This window comes from Eurypyga helias, unplaced genomic scaffold (assembly GCF_000690775.1).
Source record: "Eurypyga helias isolate BGI_N326 unplaced genomic scaffold, ASM69077v1 Scaffold49465, whole genome shotgun sequence".
Taxonomy (NCBI): Eukaryota; Metazoa; Chordata; class Aves; order Eurypygiformes; family Eurypygidae; genus Eurypyga; species Eurypyga helias.
In genome coordinates, this window is record NW_010254307.1 from 1071 (window position 1) to 18490 (window position 17420).

General features: G+C 45.9%; 1 protein-coding gene across 1 annotated transcript; it reads left to right on the top strand.

The window, feature by feature from the left end:
• Positions 1 to 1099: 1099 nt before the first annotated feature.
• TNIP2 (TNFAIP3 interacting protein 2) lies at positions 1100 to 5377 on the top strand (the record flags this gene model as incomplete). The annotated part of the gene is given in 6 exon segments (XM_010152927.1): positions 1100 to 1405; positions 3245 to 3328; positions 3882 to 4163; positions 4540 to 4659; positions 5158 to 5253; positions 5255 to 5377. Coding segments are annotated over 6 exon segments (1011 nt in total), but the record flags the coding sequence as incomplete, so codon positions are not given.
• Positions 5378 to 17420: the final 12043 nt, after the last annotated feature.

The following is a 17420-nucleotide window of genomic DNA, read 5'->3' on the forward strand; positions in this document are numbered from 1 at the left end:
AGAAATATTTTACGCCCCATCAGAAACACTGAAACCATTGTCACTAAAGATAACAACAACAAAAAAGGCATTTTGTGAAGTTGGGGTCTTACGTGCTGGCAGAGAATAGTGCTCCCTGTGATTTACAGCTCCGTTAGCACTCCCAAAGAACTGGAAGGGTAGAGTCAAGCCTCCCGGTCTATGCTGGCATCCAGGGCATCACTGATTCTGGAGGAGCAGTGCTGCAGAGGTGGCTGTTACCAGCATCCGCTACTCTTTGAGGATATCAAGCACAAGCTGTTCTTGACAAAGCCAGGACTGGTGTACTTCAGGTGCACGGTACTAGAGAGGGGTTCACCCCAGCAAGCAAGCAAACTTCTTCCTTCTCTGAACAGCCGCGGAGACCTTAGCTTAATCCAGTGTGGATGATCCCACAGAGCTTCCCATTTAACAAGAACATGCAGCAACAAGATACAGTTGTTTCCTGCAAGTCTGTCAGCCCCCTGTCACATAGCTCAGGGACTCAGCTACGGGCAAAATAGAGTCATTGCTGCTGCACAGATTTAATTTTCTGTTTGCTTGTCCTTACCACTCAACCTCTCCTAGGGGGGAAAGCTGCTGCGTATGCTCCCTCTGCTTTGTCCTTGTGACAGTGCCTGGCAATGAATACGTGCTTCACTTGTTTTTGATAAGATGATTTTCCAGTTCCATTTTTGGAGGAAAATCTCTACTATCTGGTAATCTAGAGTGCAGGACCAGTAAGAATTTCTCAGTCTCCTTAGTTATTCCTTTTAAAGTCCTTAGTTCCTTACAAGTTCCATCTTCAGTTTGTTGCTGCTTTGTATATTGTCATAAAATCTTCCTGGATTTTTGCTGGTGGTTCCTTCATGCTGCTGACTAGGAAGTGCTTGTATAACTGTCCGAGGAGGTCTTAATTTTGATTATCTGTCAGTTCCAAGGTCTGGTTATACAGAACTGAATTTGATTTATTTTACTTTTTAAGTACTTTGCAGTGAGGATAGGAGCAGCATGGAATGACTGCAGTACAGAATTCAGTCTCAGACAGATTTTGGCTTTTGAGTTCACTTTAAATAACTTCCCCTCCCCCTTTTATGTTTAGGAAGTACAGAAGTTGAATCAGCAGCTGGAGGAGAAAAATGGAGAGATACAGCAGATGATAAATCAGCCTCCATATGAAAAGGAGAGAGAAATCTTACGACTACAGAAGAGCTTGGCAGAGAAGGAGAAGGCTCAGGCCACCAGTGATGTTTTGTGCCGTTCACTCACTGACGAAACTCACCAACTTCAACGCAAATTGGCATCCACAGCAGAAATGTGTCAACATCTAGCAAAATGTCTAGAAGAGAAGCAAAGAAAAGAGAAGGGGAATTCAGATGACCGGATGCCTACTGAAAGATCTAATCAGGTATTCTTATTGCCACTATGTTTCTTTGAAGTCTCATTAGCTCGGAGGCATTAATTACCGTATGATAGTTGTAACCAGGGAGTGGTGAGAAACATCCCTTTAAATAATTTCATGTAGGGTGAAAAGACAACCATGGCAAACTCTAAATAATTCCAAGTACCTAAAATTTAGGACAGAAGCACTTGTCAATCACTTGCATTCTGGCCATCTCACTTATCAGAAGCTTTTTTGGTGGAGAGAATCTGGAGAGGTCCCTTCCAGCCTCAGCAATTCCATGATGACAGTTCTTCCCTGTGTATACAGGAGACAGTACCTTCTTTACACCGCAGCATGCTGCTGTGCATCACTAGGTGGTGCTGTGCTTTTGAAGGTGATGTCTCCTGATTACTTGTTTAAGCATCTAAACCACAAAACAAAGTAGAGATATTTTAAAGTGGTATTTATATTAAGAACTCTATAGCCCATGGTATTCCCAGATCAGGATTTGGCTCTGCACACGTAGTACAGACCTACAGAAAGCTGGTTAGGGAAGATTGAGTCAAGGTGTCTTACCTTTTGTTTTTCCCCGCTTTGGGGTTCCCTCCTGGCCTCCCAGTGCAAGGCAACGTTTCTTTCCAGCAGGGATGTTCAGAAAAATTGCTTCACGATAGGAAGGTGACAGAAGTGCTACCAAGGGGCGCAGAGGAACACCTGGATTTTGGCTTTCTTTGCTAATGGCCGTGCGGCTTTGCTGCTTCATCACCTTAGCTGAAGCGTAGGGTAGATGGTGTTCTGTCGTTCAGAAGTCATGATGGTTCGAAGTCATTCGGTAATTCAGAACACCCTAAGGAAATAACATCAAAGGTGCTGTGACTCCAGAAACAGATGAGAGTAGGGTGCTACAGCCGATTCAGTACTTTTGCCTCATGCTCTCACTGCTGCGCAGCAGTACTGCCCTGTTTCACAGGACCACTCACCTCTGCTTTGTACCACATCCCAGGAGCATTCCCACAGAAAACTTACATGAAAGTTACCTGTAAGAAATGAAGGTTGACTAGATAGAGGAAGAAATTACTTTTTAAGGGACGTGAAGTATTTAATATTATCATATTTTACATGTAATTGACAGGCAGGAAACTTGATTGACCTTGATATATGTAATAAGTAGCTAACCTTGTACAGTGGGGACTTCCCTCGTGAAGAAGAGAAATTTCAGATGCAATTACTAGCTGATTCTAGGGAATTTTGCACAAAAGTGTCCTATATTACTCATGTACGTAAGGGTTTTTTTAAGCAGATGTCACAACTGTAAAAAAAGAGGTATCATTTTAGTCAATTATTTAGCAAGCAGGGTTTTTTTCCCTCCGTAATTTCTTCCTAGTACTGACCAAAATTGACAGTAATAACAAAGCAAGAGGAAGGCCTAGCTGTGTCTTTGTCATGCATTCCCCTACTCCAAAGGGGTTCGTGTAAACTGTTCAGCCCTGTTGTCACCAGTGTAGCCCCTCGTGCATGTAAAACGTGTGGTATTTTGTGACCTTAGTTGGTTCAGAATTTGGTAAAACATAGGTTTTTATGACACCACACAGGTCTATTAAAAAGCAATACCAAGGCGGTAAAAACCCAAGTACATTATTTCTATGCTTATTAATATAAAAGTTGTGGACTATATTATCAGTATTTAGAAATATACTACGTAGAAATAAGAAGACCTAGATGTAGATGTTATGTATTTGTTTCACTGATAGTAAACAGTTTTAGAGGACTTAAATAAAAGATTACTTCCAGTTCAACAGCATAGTTAAGTAGCATTTGGGATTTTTATATTAAAGTAACACTTCCTTTATCTGAAAATTACAGCTTTTAGACAATGAAACTTCACCTCAAGCTCTTATCTGCAACCTACAAGATGAAAACAGGATGTTAAAACAAAAAGTAGCTCACGTGAGTACTTTCGTTCTGTACCAGTTTAAGATTTGATTATTTTGAATTACAGTAAATTTGTGAATAGGTAAGGCCTGGTTAATTTAATTAAATAGCAGTTTAATGCGAGTCCAGAATTCTTCTTGGTCCTTTCAACATGGCACACAGTCATTGTTCACTTAGCTATGAACAACTTACTACATTGTTTTTCACATAGTGGGCTTTGTTAAAAATACACTGCAGGAGGAAATTTTCGTGTTCCTTCCATGCGTTAGCATTCCACCCCAGGAGAACAGCACTAGGCTGAGGGTGACTCCCATTCCGTATTATTTAATATTGTCCCAGTGGATGGGCAAGTGGGGAAGACTGCCCGTGAAGAACCTGGCTTATAGCATGATAAGCTCTGCTCCTCTGTAAAGTGGCTTATCCACACTCAGCGGCTGAGTCAGCATGTTACGTCACCTGTCAGAGAATTCTGGTCCTGCGCATACAGGCAGTCCGTGAAAGCTTGGAAGTGTGTGCCCTCATGTTTGTGTCTTCGTGTTCTTCATGACTCTCCTGCGTGATCTTTCAGGTGGAAGACTTAAATGCAAAATGGCAGAAATACGACGCGAGTAGGGACGAGTATGTGAAGCGACTCCACCTGCAGCTAAAAGAGATGAAGTCACAACTGGAGCAGCAGCACGGCATAACTACAGCAAACACGAATTCTGACCTGATGCACAAGGAGATACTCCGGTTAAACAAGCTACTGGAAGAGAAAATGCATGAATGCATAAAAACAAAGAGAGAATTAGAAGATGTGAAGAAGGCTTGCGAAGGCGATAACGAGCGCATACAAATGCTGGAGCAACAGGTCATTAAGTTTCTTTTTCCTAGGGGTGGGAATTATTAGTTTCTCCCCAGACCACTGAAGTCCAAGGGGGGGAAATGAAATTTCTTTTGAGATTTGTCACTTGTCTCGCCTCATTTGGCGGTACAGATACTTAACAACACAGACTTAAAGGAAACTGACTGCTTCAAGAACTGTGTGTGGTTCTGCTGGCTTTAACACAACATACGAAAGATCTGAAAAATAAAACTGTGCCTTCAAAGCACAGATAAAACAGAGAAGATAATACTGAGATTCTGGGAATAAGTATTTGCAAATAAAGGAATCGCAGCCTCAGCTTTTTAATCTAACCTGCCAATGCTCTAGTTTATAAAATATTAACATCATAATTCTTTTTCAGGTCCTGGTTTATAAGGATGATTTCACATCTGAGAGATCAGATAGAGAACGAGCACAGAGTAAAATACAAGAGCTTCAGGCAGAAGTTGCATGTCTGCAACACCAGCTAGCAAGAAGACAGGTAATAAAGCAACATGCTGCTTTTTCTATTAAAGTATGTCAACAAGATTCGGGACTAAAATACACTTTTAAACATACTTTTAAAAAAATTTAGTACCTCTGAAACCATTTCAGCTCAGTGCAGCTATCAAAAACCTTACATTCTTTCATAGTCAGCTGTAGTGGGGATGCTTCCTAATACACATGTAATACCCTTTTTCCAGTCCTTTTTCCTTCTGTATTGCATCACCATAGTAAGGGTGAATTCTTAGAGGGAAGAGAGGGACAGGCATGACTCTTGTAACACTGGCATCTTTCAAGTAGCATACTGACTGTATCCTGTGTTTCCTACAAGCCTTCTTTACAACTACGTTAATAAAACTGCAAAAACTGATGCATATTTTATTTAAAAACTTGTCATAAGAACATGAGCAGTGCTTCAGATGAAGGGGATAAGATACTCTGGTAAAGAATATCTTTTTACTGCATCTATTCCAAGAGCTCCTCTTTCTCTTTCTAGGAATCAAGAGACACGGGTAATCATTTCAGAGTTCACATCGGTAACCAAAATCATATGCATGTACAGACGAACGTTGAACATCTACGAGGCAACAGCCCAGGCCAAACAGGCACACGAAGAACATCTTCACAGTCTGAACAAGCTTCTCCTCCTGCGGACAGTGGAAACTCAGGATCTGAGGGCAGGGCACAGGGTGAACTTCGATGCCCTCACTGCATGAGGTTTTTCAGCGATGAACTCAGTGATGAATTCCTCAAGCACGTTGCTGAGTGTTGTCAGTGACCACGCGATGCGAGGCGTGTAAGTCAATCACTACTTCACAGACAGTAAAACTTTGCTCTGTACCTATCTCCTACAGTCCTGCACCACAGTCACTCAGATGGATGGCTCCTAGGAATTAGGAGGATGAACAAGATCTACCTCTTACTTGATTTCACCTTCTCTTGGACTGTATGAAAGACTTCAAGATAAAGCAGAGTTTTTTTATGAATAACTATTTTTTTACAACTACAAGGGAGACAAGCACAATGCAAATTCTACTACAGACTGAACTGAAACTTGCAGTGGTAGTTAGCTTCAGAGTGCAGCCTGACTCGTGTTCGAGCCTAATGCTTTACAGCAGCCTGAAGCCTCGTGAAGGAAGTTACTGAACATGAAATTTTCCTCCCCTTACAAAAATGTAGGCTGAAGAGCGGGGGAGGAGCATTTTGGCAGAAGATAGGAAAGATCTTCTGTGCTTTTTCTGGATTAAAAGCGAAAGTATTTTCTTGTCTGAAAATTCAGCCTTAACAGATGTCTCATCTGAAAATCCTTGTGTTCAGCTGAAATCAGGAAAAGCGAAGAAAACATAGAAGGGCTGGTTGTTGTCTAAACCTTGCCTGTCTTTTTGCACAGAAACAATGTACAGGGATATTTATTTTTTTCTGTGCCATAAGTAACTATTTTATGCATTTGTAAATATGTATTTGTGTAATTATTGAATGTATTCCTATTTTACCTAAGGATTATTTTTATAATAAAAGTGATCATGCAGTGGCTTTACTACATTAGCAAAGTGGTAAAAAATCTCTCGTTCAGTGAGAGTATTTAAATGTGAAACAGTCCCAGTAACTATACTAAGGGCCAAGTAAATGTCACGGTTTCAGATACGAGTTATTTCATTACTTCAGTGATAACTGGCGTCTCAGACTATTTTCAAACATGTGGCAATATCACTCCTCCTTTACGAGAGGACAAGTGACCTTTCAGACGCACGAGAACACGGCTAACACCCCTCCCTGCCACGCATCTGTGCCGCCGCCAGCGCCGATCTGCCCTGGGGTAACCTCAGCCAATGGCAGGGGGCTGTTGGGAGCAGAAGTGTCAGCAGTCAGAGCGTACACATGTAACAGGGCCACAGGGTTTTTCCAGCCTTGGATCCAGGTGTTCCTCACCACATCGAACTGGAGTTAAGGGTGGGACACACAGAAACGGCCTTGTGCAACCATGAACTCTGTATAGCAACACTCCCATCTTCTGCTTTGCTTCCCTCCCAGTTCTACACTTTAGGAGGATTGTGGGTATTTTCCTTGGTATTTCCTTCTCAGGATCCTGTTAGAGATAATGGTTTATGCCAATGTTGCCATAGGTGGGATATTACCAAAAAGGATGCACGGGCCACTGTGTGGAGGTGCAATGGTTCTTCACCTCCTCTCTTTAGCCTACTGCAGTCCCATGGCTGATTACCAGTCTGTTTTTCCCAACACAACATGCACAAACCTGCAGAGATTTTTTGTTTCTTTTTTTCTTTTTTAGTGACCATTTTATACATTGCCTTTTAAGGTCTCAGAGATCAGACGCAGCCCACAGAATATAGGCTGAGAAACATATGATTAAACTTCCTGTGGCATAAGCTAATCTTACTTCTTCTGACTGTTCTCATTAGACAAGCTTTGTTTACAGCTCCAGTGTACACCGATACCCCATTGCCAGTGATGGCCCATGTTCTGCTGTATCAGCACTTTCTTTTTCTCTCCAGTGATTCACATTACAAGACAGTTAAAGACAAACACAAAAATCAAGTCTCTTAGACCTTGGCAGCACCCTGTATTTATCGCATTCGCGATGATCGCTGCTCTAATATACATCAGGCAGCAGCTCAAGCCTGCTATAGGTTTCCACTCACGTTAATCCCTGTGAGTACAGTTGGACAGACCGACCTACAGCTATTAGAAACGTGAGAATTAGCTAGGAGAAGCTGCAGCCTGCAGTACACAGAATGAACAGTACATATTCTTGTGGTTTTAAGACCTGTCCCCTTGTCAGAGCAGAGATTAGAGCCCGAGCCCTGGGAAAGGATGGCACTTCAATGCTGGGAAACTTCTGGTGTGTCCATGGAGGACCACCCTGGCCCTACAGACACAAACAGGTGACGTTACAGGTCAAGCACAGATCACAGCTAACACCTAAAGCTAGGCAATAAATGAACAGAATTTGAACACCTGTGGCAAAAATCCAGGACAGATCTGCTGTTTCTCAGTAGAAAAATACCTCACTTCAGAGCAATTTCATTTGCCATTTCCTACTGAGGGTTTTTTTCCCTGTCTGCTAAAAAGCCTTACCTATTTATTTCTTGTTTGTCTTAACCAAGAAACCAGTTACATACACTATAAAGAACTACCAGTGTCTTCCATGCAAACATTTGTTTCAGTTTATAGGGCATAAGCTACTCCTTCTACAAAAACTTGTTTATTACCCACCACTTTGACTTTTAGACTGAAGTCACCGCTAGATTTCTCGAAGAAACAGTGTGAAATCTTTACTTGCCTGCTCCTTGCCGGGCAAAGCACACAGATCAAGGCATCCCAAGCAATTACCACCATCTGCATTCCCAATTCAGGTTCCTAAATTTGTAGGCCAGAATGCATTACAACTGCCAGCTCCACTGTCCCAACACTCAAGTCAAAGCAGCCATGAGCTCCCAGCATTTTTAGAACCCTTCAAATGAAGGGAAGCTCCTCTGGCCTCCCACTGGTTTTCTCTGCCACTTGGATGGCTGTGCAATTAAAGCGCGTCGTGTTTGGGTAAATGGTGAAAGCAACCCGTGTCCCTTCCCAAAAGAAAGCGATAGAGGCATATGAGTAAGAAAGTAACTGCATAAAATGAAAGGAACTTCGAGAGCATAAACTTTACGAAGTTTCATTATCCATTCGTGCCACACTTGTTCACCGAAACATCCATCATCTGTAGAACTGCAGAAAGAAGTCCTCGCACAAGAGACTCTTGAAACCATACAGAAAACCAGTGTCTTTCTACGCACAAAAGTGCAAAGCCCTATGGGACTCGGCTCCTTATTTGCTGCATCGGTAACAAAAGGCATCTGAGATAACCGAACCTGCGTAGGCTTCTGTAAATCCCTCACTGCTGGTGAGCCATGCCAGTACTAGAAGACAGACAGGGCCAGGGAGGCTGGGAAGAGGCAGGAAAACTGTCTCTTCTGGGACTTGGAGGAATGTGTCTTAGCATAGTAAGAGCTACCAAGAGATATTTGTCCAATTACTTTTATCAGTCCATCCCTTCTCCGAGTATTTCTCCCTCATTAAGTTGCCTTCCCTCAGTTTTCTCTCCAAACCAGCCTGAGTCCAGACCCAGGACAAGCTCAGAGCTCCCGAGCTGCTGTCTCACCAACAACGAGGATTTCAGACCGTGTATCCTCCCAGTGCCAGCAAGCTGGTTCTCACTACTCCTGCACCCAGTTGTAACGTATCTTGCTTGGGATTTTGAAGTAAGTGCTGTTTACTAACAACTGTGCTGGTTGCCATGCAGAGCCGGCCCTTAGCACACAATCACGACAGCATCTGTAGGCAAGACTGACTCACCCAACCTCAGAGAATACAACTGGGAGAAGCCTCAGAAATTGGTCCCTACCCCAAAAGCCCCAAGTGAGAAAAGCTCAGAAAGAACGCTGTCTTCTGCAGGACGGGCACTACAGAGCCTAAGCAGCTTCTCAGATCTTCCGCAACTTTTAAGGCAACGCCTGCTTCCCCCTCCAATGATTTCGGACATCGCATCTTTAAAACAAGCCTTTAATCATGCCTCGAGATTAAGTGCTCACTAATAATAAAACTGACGACAAGAATAAAATTTGTTCAAGAAGCAGATACCTATGTTCTATGGTATTTTTTTTAAACTTCCATTTCCTGTGGCTTTGCTGCATGTGTATATATAGAATGCAAGGGAAATTCCAAACAAGATGCCACACCGTTGTACTCAGAACAGCAGTGCTTCTCATTCTAAAAAAGGGAAGTCTTCAATTGTTTTTCTACAAAGTCTATGTGAATTCAAAGTATGCTGTAGTAATATTTCCTAGTACCATGCTCCAGTGGCTATCAGCTGGGGGGTGTCAGCTAAAACCCTAAAGCATAAGAAATACTTACAAAGCACTAGGTCAACCCAGCAGGACCTCAGCAGAAGGATGGGGCTCCAGGTTAAGCACTCCTCTGCCTTCTCACCTGACGCCTCAAGTCGCTCACTAAGGGCCAAGCACAGCTCAGCACACTCACTGCGGCTTTCCCCGACACAGGCTGTCCCAGCTGGGGGGTCAGAGCTCCAGCAAGGTCAGGTGAGGGTCTGCAAAGTGCTGCAGCAACTGCAGAAACGGGGGCTCTGGAAAGGGACAACTGTCCCGAGTAGCGCAGCCTCCACTTCTGTGGCTGCTCAGTGCATTCTTTCCCTTTCTCTTTAGCACAACCACTTTTTCCTCCCTTTTTACATTTGCTGGTAAGAAGCTGCTGGTGCAGGAACCCTTCACAACATGCACTGGATGTACAGCATCTACAGCAGCTGAGAGCCTCTCTCAGGAGCTTGAGCTACTCCCAGAGCACATGGAGCTCCACGGGGAACAGCACTGAACCAGATGGCAGGCTACGGGACAGCTTGTATCTAGCAGGCACAGAAAAACCCCACCAAAACAACATTTGAAGGGCGTACTTGGCTTAACCATGCTCGTTCGCCAGACCAGCCTTGCCCAGCACGCCTTCTGGGGAGCCAGCTGTGGAGGGGTGAGCACCCTCGAGCTGGGCGGTTCTGGCTGCTGGTGCTGATGCTCGTGCTGAGCTCACCTTGCCTGAGGCTTTCACACTCTAATTTCTCAAGGAGTGGGAGGCAGGAAAGAGGCAGTGGGACCCAGTTCTGCAGTGCTTGCAGATCCACATCCATCCCCTCCCTATCACCACTGCAACCCCCTCTCCCCTCCTCCCCCATCCTGCACTCACCCAATCTCTTTGCCAAATCTGTCTTCACACAAAACACGTTTGGTGTTTTTTTAATCGCTGACAGACACCTCCTTGGTTACACGCAAATGTCACGGGCAGTTTTTACAGGAGGGCACACGCATTACCAGGCAAGCCCAGTGTCTGCCCCACCAGCTCTTCAGCCAACACTAGCACAACCCCACACGCCTTGGTTGAGTTTCTTGGTTCCTGCTGCAGCCAGACTTCCTCCAGCCATGTCCCAAACCTCCCCTGCACAGCCCAAAAGGTCCTGGCTGAAAGGGACAGCGGGCTTCACAGCCCCACGTCCCGCTCCACAGCGGCCCAGACTGGGCGATGCCCGGGGTTACCCTCCCTGCAGAGACAGAAGCCCATGCCCAGGGACTAGTGCCTTGCTGGGACAGAGGGCAAGGTGCCAACCTGTGGTCTCCCTCCAGCTGTGCCCCCACAGCCCTCCCCGGGCTGGGCCATCTGCAGCTCACACGGGCCAGACACCTGCGCCTGCCACCTGGGCCCCGAGCCGGGAAGAGAGCCACAGGCACAAGTACCAGCAGCGGGAGCATTCCCACTCACAAAGCCCTGGGGTTTTTCCTACCCGGTGCCGAGAAGAAAGCAGGTCTCACACCATGCAACCATGAAATGTCTCCATCTCTCTTGGAACACAGGGTGGGGGAGGCGAGAGGAGCTCGGATCTCCTTGGACTAAGCAGTCCCAGCTCGTGAGGGAGAAAAGGAGTAAAGAATGGAGCTCAGACACCCCCCGAGGAACCAGCCCTCCTGGTGACCATCACCACTGCATCTCAGGGAAGCTCAGGCATGCAGAGGTACACAGCCATTCGAGGGAGAACATCTACCAAGAGAATGAGGGACCTGAAGTGACTCATGCACACCACAGCTGAGCACAGTCTAAAAGGTCATCCTACTCCTCCTTCCCACCACCTGAACTTGCCCCCAGTGATGCAAATCTGATTTAGTGGTTCTCAGCTCCTCTTCTGACCTCAGCACTGAGCACCTGGCTCCACCTTGAGCAAGGCCTGTTCTTACCTCCCCAGGTGGAAGGACAGAGCTTTCCCATGTGCCATCCCCAACAACAGCTGGCAGGAGGGAACCAGACATGTCCGGGGGGAAAGAATCTTCCTTTGACATGGCTGCTGGGATAAGGGGCCTCTCTGCCCTCCACCAAAGCCAGTCCTAATCTGAGCCCTAAACTTGAGTAGTGGTTGGTCCTTAGCAGCAGGAACATCCATCACCCATGAGACACACCTACTGGGCGTATTTTAGGAACTGGTCCTTGAGCACTGACTGCACGGCCAGAGCCACCGAGCAAGCCCCGTAAGAGACCTGGTGCAGGGTCACAGTGACGGCTGCGCGTGTACATGAAATGATTCTTAGGACGAGGGACATAGCCCCTGTCACACCAGCAACGAAGCAGAGACGTGCAGGGTCCTGCCTGTGCTCCCCTGCTGCGCACCGCAGAGGAGGGGCGGCACACCAAACGCAACTGCCTGGAGAATGTGAGCTCTAAGCGCTGTTACCACTTACACCTACCAATGGCAGGAGTCCCCGGTGATCCACGCTAACGCTCTTCATTGCGCTGAAAACCACAGCCTCCCAGTTACCAGCATTCACCTGTGCGGGATGCTCTTCACTGGGTGAGCGTGTTGAGCAGGGAAGAGATGCAAGAGTCCCGCGCACGTGAAGATCCTACAGAACAGTGGCTACAGCCTGCGGGAAAAGCAAGCGGAATCCAGGAGATGAACCTTGTCACTACAGAGCCATGTCCTGAGAGCAACCTCTAAAAGGGAAGCTGGAGCTTAGGTACCAGTAATTGCAAGTCAGGCCTGAAGTCAGCCAAGAACAGCAACCCTCTGAAGAGAGCTGAAGAGATGCAGATGAAGGTAAGACGGCATCACCAGGGAGGGATCGAGGAACGCAGCGGTTTGCAGGGAATTCAAAACGTGGGTATAGCAGGCAGCGGGCACGCACGCACAGGTACACGCACTCCTTGTGCCAAACTAAGAAGGGACTGTAGCCTTTACTAGAAGGTGAATGATGCACAATAAGCTCTGTCTGCCTCCGAGCTTACATCTCTTGTGATTTTGTACAAAGCAGAATTTTGATAGCTCCTCCAAACAGCTTTAAAAGCACAAGTAACCACTTTTAACAGGACCGAGGAGGCCAGGCCCTCCCATTCTGCTTCCTGATCATCAGAGCCCACTTTTGCCCCATTCCAATCACACTCAAACACAGAAACACTTCTTGGAGCAGGAGCCAGAGCCTGAGACACCAGCCATGCTAGCTGAGTGTCAGCAAAACAGCCAGCTTAGCCCTAAAAGCACAATACGACTGCCCTTGCTTCAAATACCTCTTGCATTAGAGAGATGAGTGGTTATCAAAAGGCGTTCCAGCTCCAGAGGTAACATCACCACTTTCCCCCGTGGCACGTGTGAGGTTTTGCACCTTTTCAGGGCCACCTTCCTTGCAAGAAAGATATTCCAACATACAGAGGGGACAGACTGTGCCCCGTTGTGTGCTGGGGCTGATGGGAGGCCTCCGACAGCCCCAAAGGTTCATGCTACATGCAAACCAGGAATTTACCTCGCCAGCAAGCAGAGAGGGTTGGGAATGGGGAGTAAGGTGGAAATTGTTTGAAAGAGACGCTGAGACAAAGCGTTGGACTAGACCAGGGTGCTTTTGAGACAGGTAATGTGCCCTAAGTCATCTTTTTAGGTGAATCTCTGTGGCCAAGACTAGGAGCCAGTGTGGGGTGCAGGCAGGCTTCCCCCTCCCACACAAGATCCATCCTTTGATAACCAGATGCGGAATCCCCTAAACTCTCTGCATGGTGACAGTGCTTGGGGAGGCACAACGTGCAGTGGAAAAAACTGATGAGCACAACCACCACCACCACCACCGTCACCCAGAGAATGGGCGACAATTCACTTTGTGAACTGAGGCTTCGTTTTGCAGCACCTACACACACCGGTCACACGGCACCACGCCCCCTCCTACAAAATGTCAAAGTGTTCAACTCCTAAGGATAATGATTGTGGGGGAAAAAAATAGCACGTGGTGACCAGAGTAACTCCTGCGCAGCGGGGATTGCATTGGTCTTGCCTTTCTCCTCAACTCAGGGTTCGTGCTCACCTTGTCCTCGGTTTGCCTCTGGTGGCATCTCCTTTTTCAGGCAGTGGGCAAATACTAATTTTTACTTCTGTGGTTTCCAGGTGACTCTCAGGGAAAGTTTACTGGAGCTTTATCCTTCCTGAAATGGCAGCAAAGCCGAATAAGCACTTCCTCTTTGCACAGCTGAGGAACTTCAAATGCGCAGCATTGCAAAACAGCGTGAGGACACTCTCCCTCCTGCCTCTGCCGCGCTCTTGCGTGCATTAATATCGTTGTTACACACACTGCGCAGTAACGAGGTTGGGAAATACCTCGGCAGTAAAAGCCACTCTCACAGCCTAGAAAAGCAGGCGAGTGCTACCTTTTACTCTTCCCTGCAATCAGCTTGTGCCTCGGGGTTTCCCAGGAGCTGTAAACAACCTAGAACCTGCAGTCATCAAAATTTGTACCTGGACCTCTTTTAGAGCCTGGATAACTGAATGATTTGGAGTCAAGCCCCACAAGGCTGCCTGCACTAAATGTATTTGCAAGGATTTCTGCTTTGCTGCACTATAGAATGACTTGTAACTGATTTTTTTTTTTTTAACAAAATTGATCTTGTGTTGCTTCCTTAACCAGAGGGACACACAACGTCCCCAGCATCTATGGAAAAGGACCTCAATGTCTGTAAGTATGAAGCCAGGCTTGTGTACCTCTTGAGCGATTCTTCTGAACCTTTATGCAGTCTGTCTACAAGCTGGCGTCAATATTGGTGTAAGACTTGAAGGAATACTGTTTGACTGAACTTCAAAAGTCAAATTCCAGTCTCCTCTATGCAGCCTGCAACTCGAGGAAGACAGAGGGCTGTGACACATCTAAACGCTGTGCTTTGTGGCACTCTGCAAAACACAGGGGCACCCCTGCCATGTTCCCAGAGATGGTGCTAACACAAACCCCAGTGTGCAAACAGTGCAACTGTCCTGACACTGTTTCAGTGAGACAACCCTGTGATTTCAGGGAGAAAGCCTTGGGCTGGGTACACTAAAAAGTGCACTCAGGGCACCCATACAGCCACTTGGCATGGTCAGTGGCTACAGTGTCTCTTGGGGCTGCTTTGTCCATAGTTCCCCATGATTCACATGTTTTCCCCCTCGTGTCTGACAAAGAACAAGCAAGCAGGCAGGCCTGGTTCTGAATCTGAGTTGTCTCAGCTGTCTCTGGCAGGGACCATCTGCGCTTTTTCAGCAGTCACTGATCTGACATATCCAGTTTGAAGGGGCCAACGCTGTGGCCTGATGCACTGCTGTGGTCTAAGGCTGTGGGGTTCTGTACTTAATTACAAAGATCATGCAACTGTAAGCACATTACAAAACCCTACAACTTTGAAAGCTACGCTGACTACAAATCCCAGCTACAGGACAAGGGGCAAGTCTCCAGCACACCCAACCCCATTCCATTACTCCACGTCTGTGAACAGGCTGTGGTTCAAAACCTGCCTTACCCAGCACATCAATCCACTTCCAAACAGAGGTGGTTTGAAAAGTGAAAGTTCAGCCAGTAATGAGTTCAGAGAGCACTTGTAGCTACACAACCTGCAAGAGTCCGTCAGGTCTTCAGTGCACCAAACCAGTACAACCTGTAGCTACACAGTTGTTTTTAATTAGTGCAATTACTCCAATTACTGATGCAATTGCTCTGGAGTCAAGCCTGACCTGCACAAGAGGCTGAAGCTGAGGCAGGTAAACTCAGCCCCCCAGTATAAGCAGTGCAGGATCCTTCCCATTTGGAAAGGCAGAATATTTTTGAAGCAAGAGCTGTGGAACATAGGTTCAGAAAATACCAACTTGTGTTTGTGTGTCTGGAATTTGGGATTTCCACTCCTGCTCTTTGGAAGTGAGAGGTCAAATATGAAAGCAGATAACACAAACACATCAAAAGGCCAAAAAATCTTACTGATTTGGAAGCCAAGACTGACAATGAAGGAAGGGAATTTTAGGAAATAAACAGCAGAATAGCCTTTAAGCATCTATTAAATCAATAATGGAAAATTCTGTGTGCATGCAAGAGTACTGATAGGAATTAAGCTTCACAGAAAAGGACATAGGCAGGGAGCCAGTACCTAAAGGAAATACAGAAACTTACTGGAATTCCTGAATGAAGACAGCAGGTCTAGGCATGAATTCCTTGTCCAAATCAAATTTATGTCTGTCACAATCAATGGCAAGTTTGCAAAAATCACTGAATAGCTGAGCTTGAGGAGAGGAAGAGCTGAAGACCATCTAGTCCACCCTCCTTGCTCAAAGCAGGGTCAGCTAGAGCAGGCTGCCCGGGGCTGTGGCCAGTCAGGTTTGACCATCTCCAAAGATGAAGAGTCCAAAACCTCTCTATGCAACCTGCTCCTGGGTTCAACCATCCTCACAGCAAAAAAGTTTTTGCTTAAGTGGAAATTAATGTATTTTCAACTCGTGTCCATTCCCTCTTGTCCTGTCACGAGGCACCATTGAGAAAAGCCTGAATCCATCTTCTGTAGTCCCTGAATACCTACACATCAGGTATTCATACACATTGGGTAGACCCCCGAGACTTCTCTTCTCTGTGTTGGACAGTCCCAGCTCTCATCTCTCCTTGTTTGAATGGACACACTGAGGCCTGAATCATCCTTGTGACACTTGCTGGGCTGTCTCCAGTATGTCCAAGTCTCTCATACTGAGGAGCCTAGAACCGGACTCACCACTCCAGACGTGTCTCAAGAGTGCTGAGCAGAGAGGGAGATCACCTCCCTTGACCTGCTGGCAACACTCTGCCCAACCGCACCTTTAGTACCATTAGCACACTGATGGCTCACGGGCAGCTTGCCTACCAGGACCCCTCACATTAACCTCAGCTTGAGCTACTTGACACCAGTCAAGCAAAAAACCCCAACCAAAACCCAAAACAACCAAACAACCCAGTTGTTGATTTTGATGAACTATTATTATTAAAAGATAAACCTATTTCTCTCTTTGTCCTGCCCAACCCCAATCCTCAGAGGGATTTTATATATTTATTTATTAACTGTCACATTCAACCTATTCAACATCTACATCTACCCTATGGAGATACAGGGGAGACATCCCTTAGCTACAGCACTAGACAAAGAAGTGACACCCTTATCTCAGGAACCAGTGCTGAATATTCAGAAAAACACAAGTATTTGGCACGGCTTCTAAAACAAACACTTCTTGAAGTATTTATAAGAAAAATGACACAGTCCATTATTGGCAGGGATGGAGTGTGAAAAAGGAGAAAAAGTAATGGTCCACTTTTGTTTGGCAGACTCTAGAAATTCCTCCATTCAAACACACTGCTTGTTTTGAAAACTCAGCTAATTGGCAGAAAGCAAAAACACCTCGAAAACCTGTGAGGTCTAATATTTTATAAATAGGTCCCCTAAATCACAGCAAGTTAAAATCCTGATGGTATGGTTTCACTATACATATTTTAGACCCCCTCCTTTCTCCTGACTGGATACTAATCCCAGTTATCCCTTATTTCCTGGCTTCATGGACCATGACATTTACCTTTTTTTTTTTTTTGGCAACTTGTGGATGTTTTAAGGTAAACATGGGGTACAGCAACTGTTTCCGTTCCTTTATGTCTGATTGCCTCACAGCTCAATTTGATGAGATGTCTAAATCACTCTCTTTGTAGCTGCTGTCCCATTTTGTCAAGACGATGAATCACACCAGACCATGTGCAAACGAGTGGGCAGTAACAAAAAATCCCGCGCGCTTGTTGTCAGTGCTTGTAGTATTCCAAGGTTGATGAGGGTCCATTGCTCACAAGGATGAGGAAACAGCGGTGGTGACTAAAACCAGGCAGTCATTTTGGAAACTCTCCCATGATTTTGTGAGTGCATCACGAATGTGAC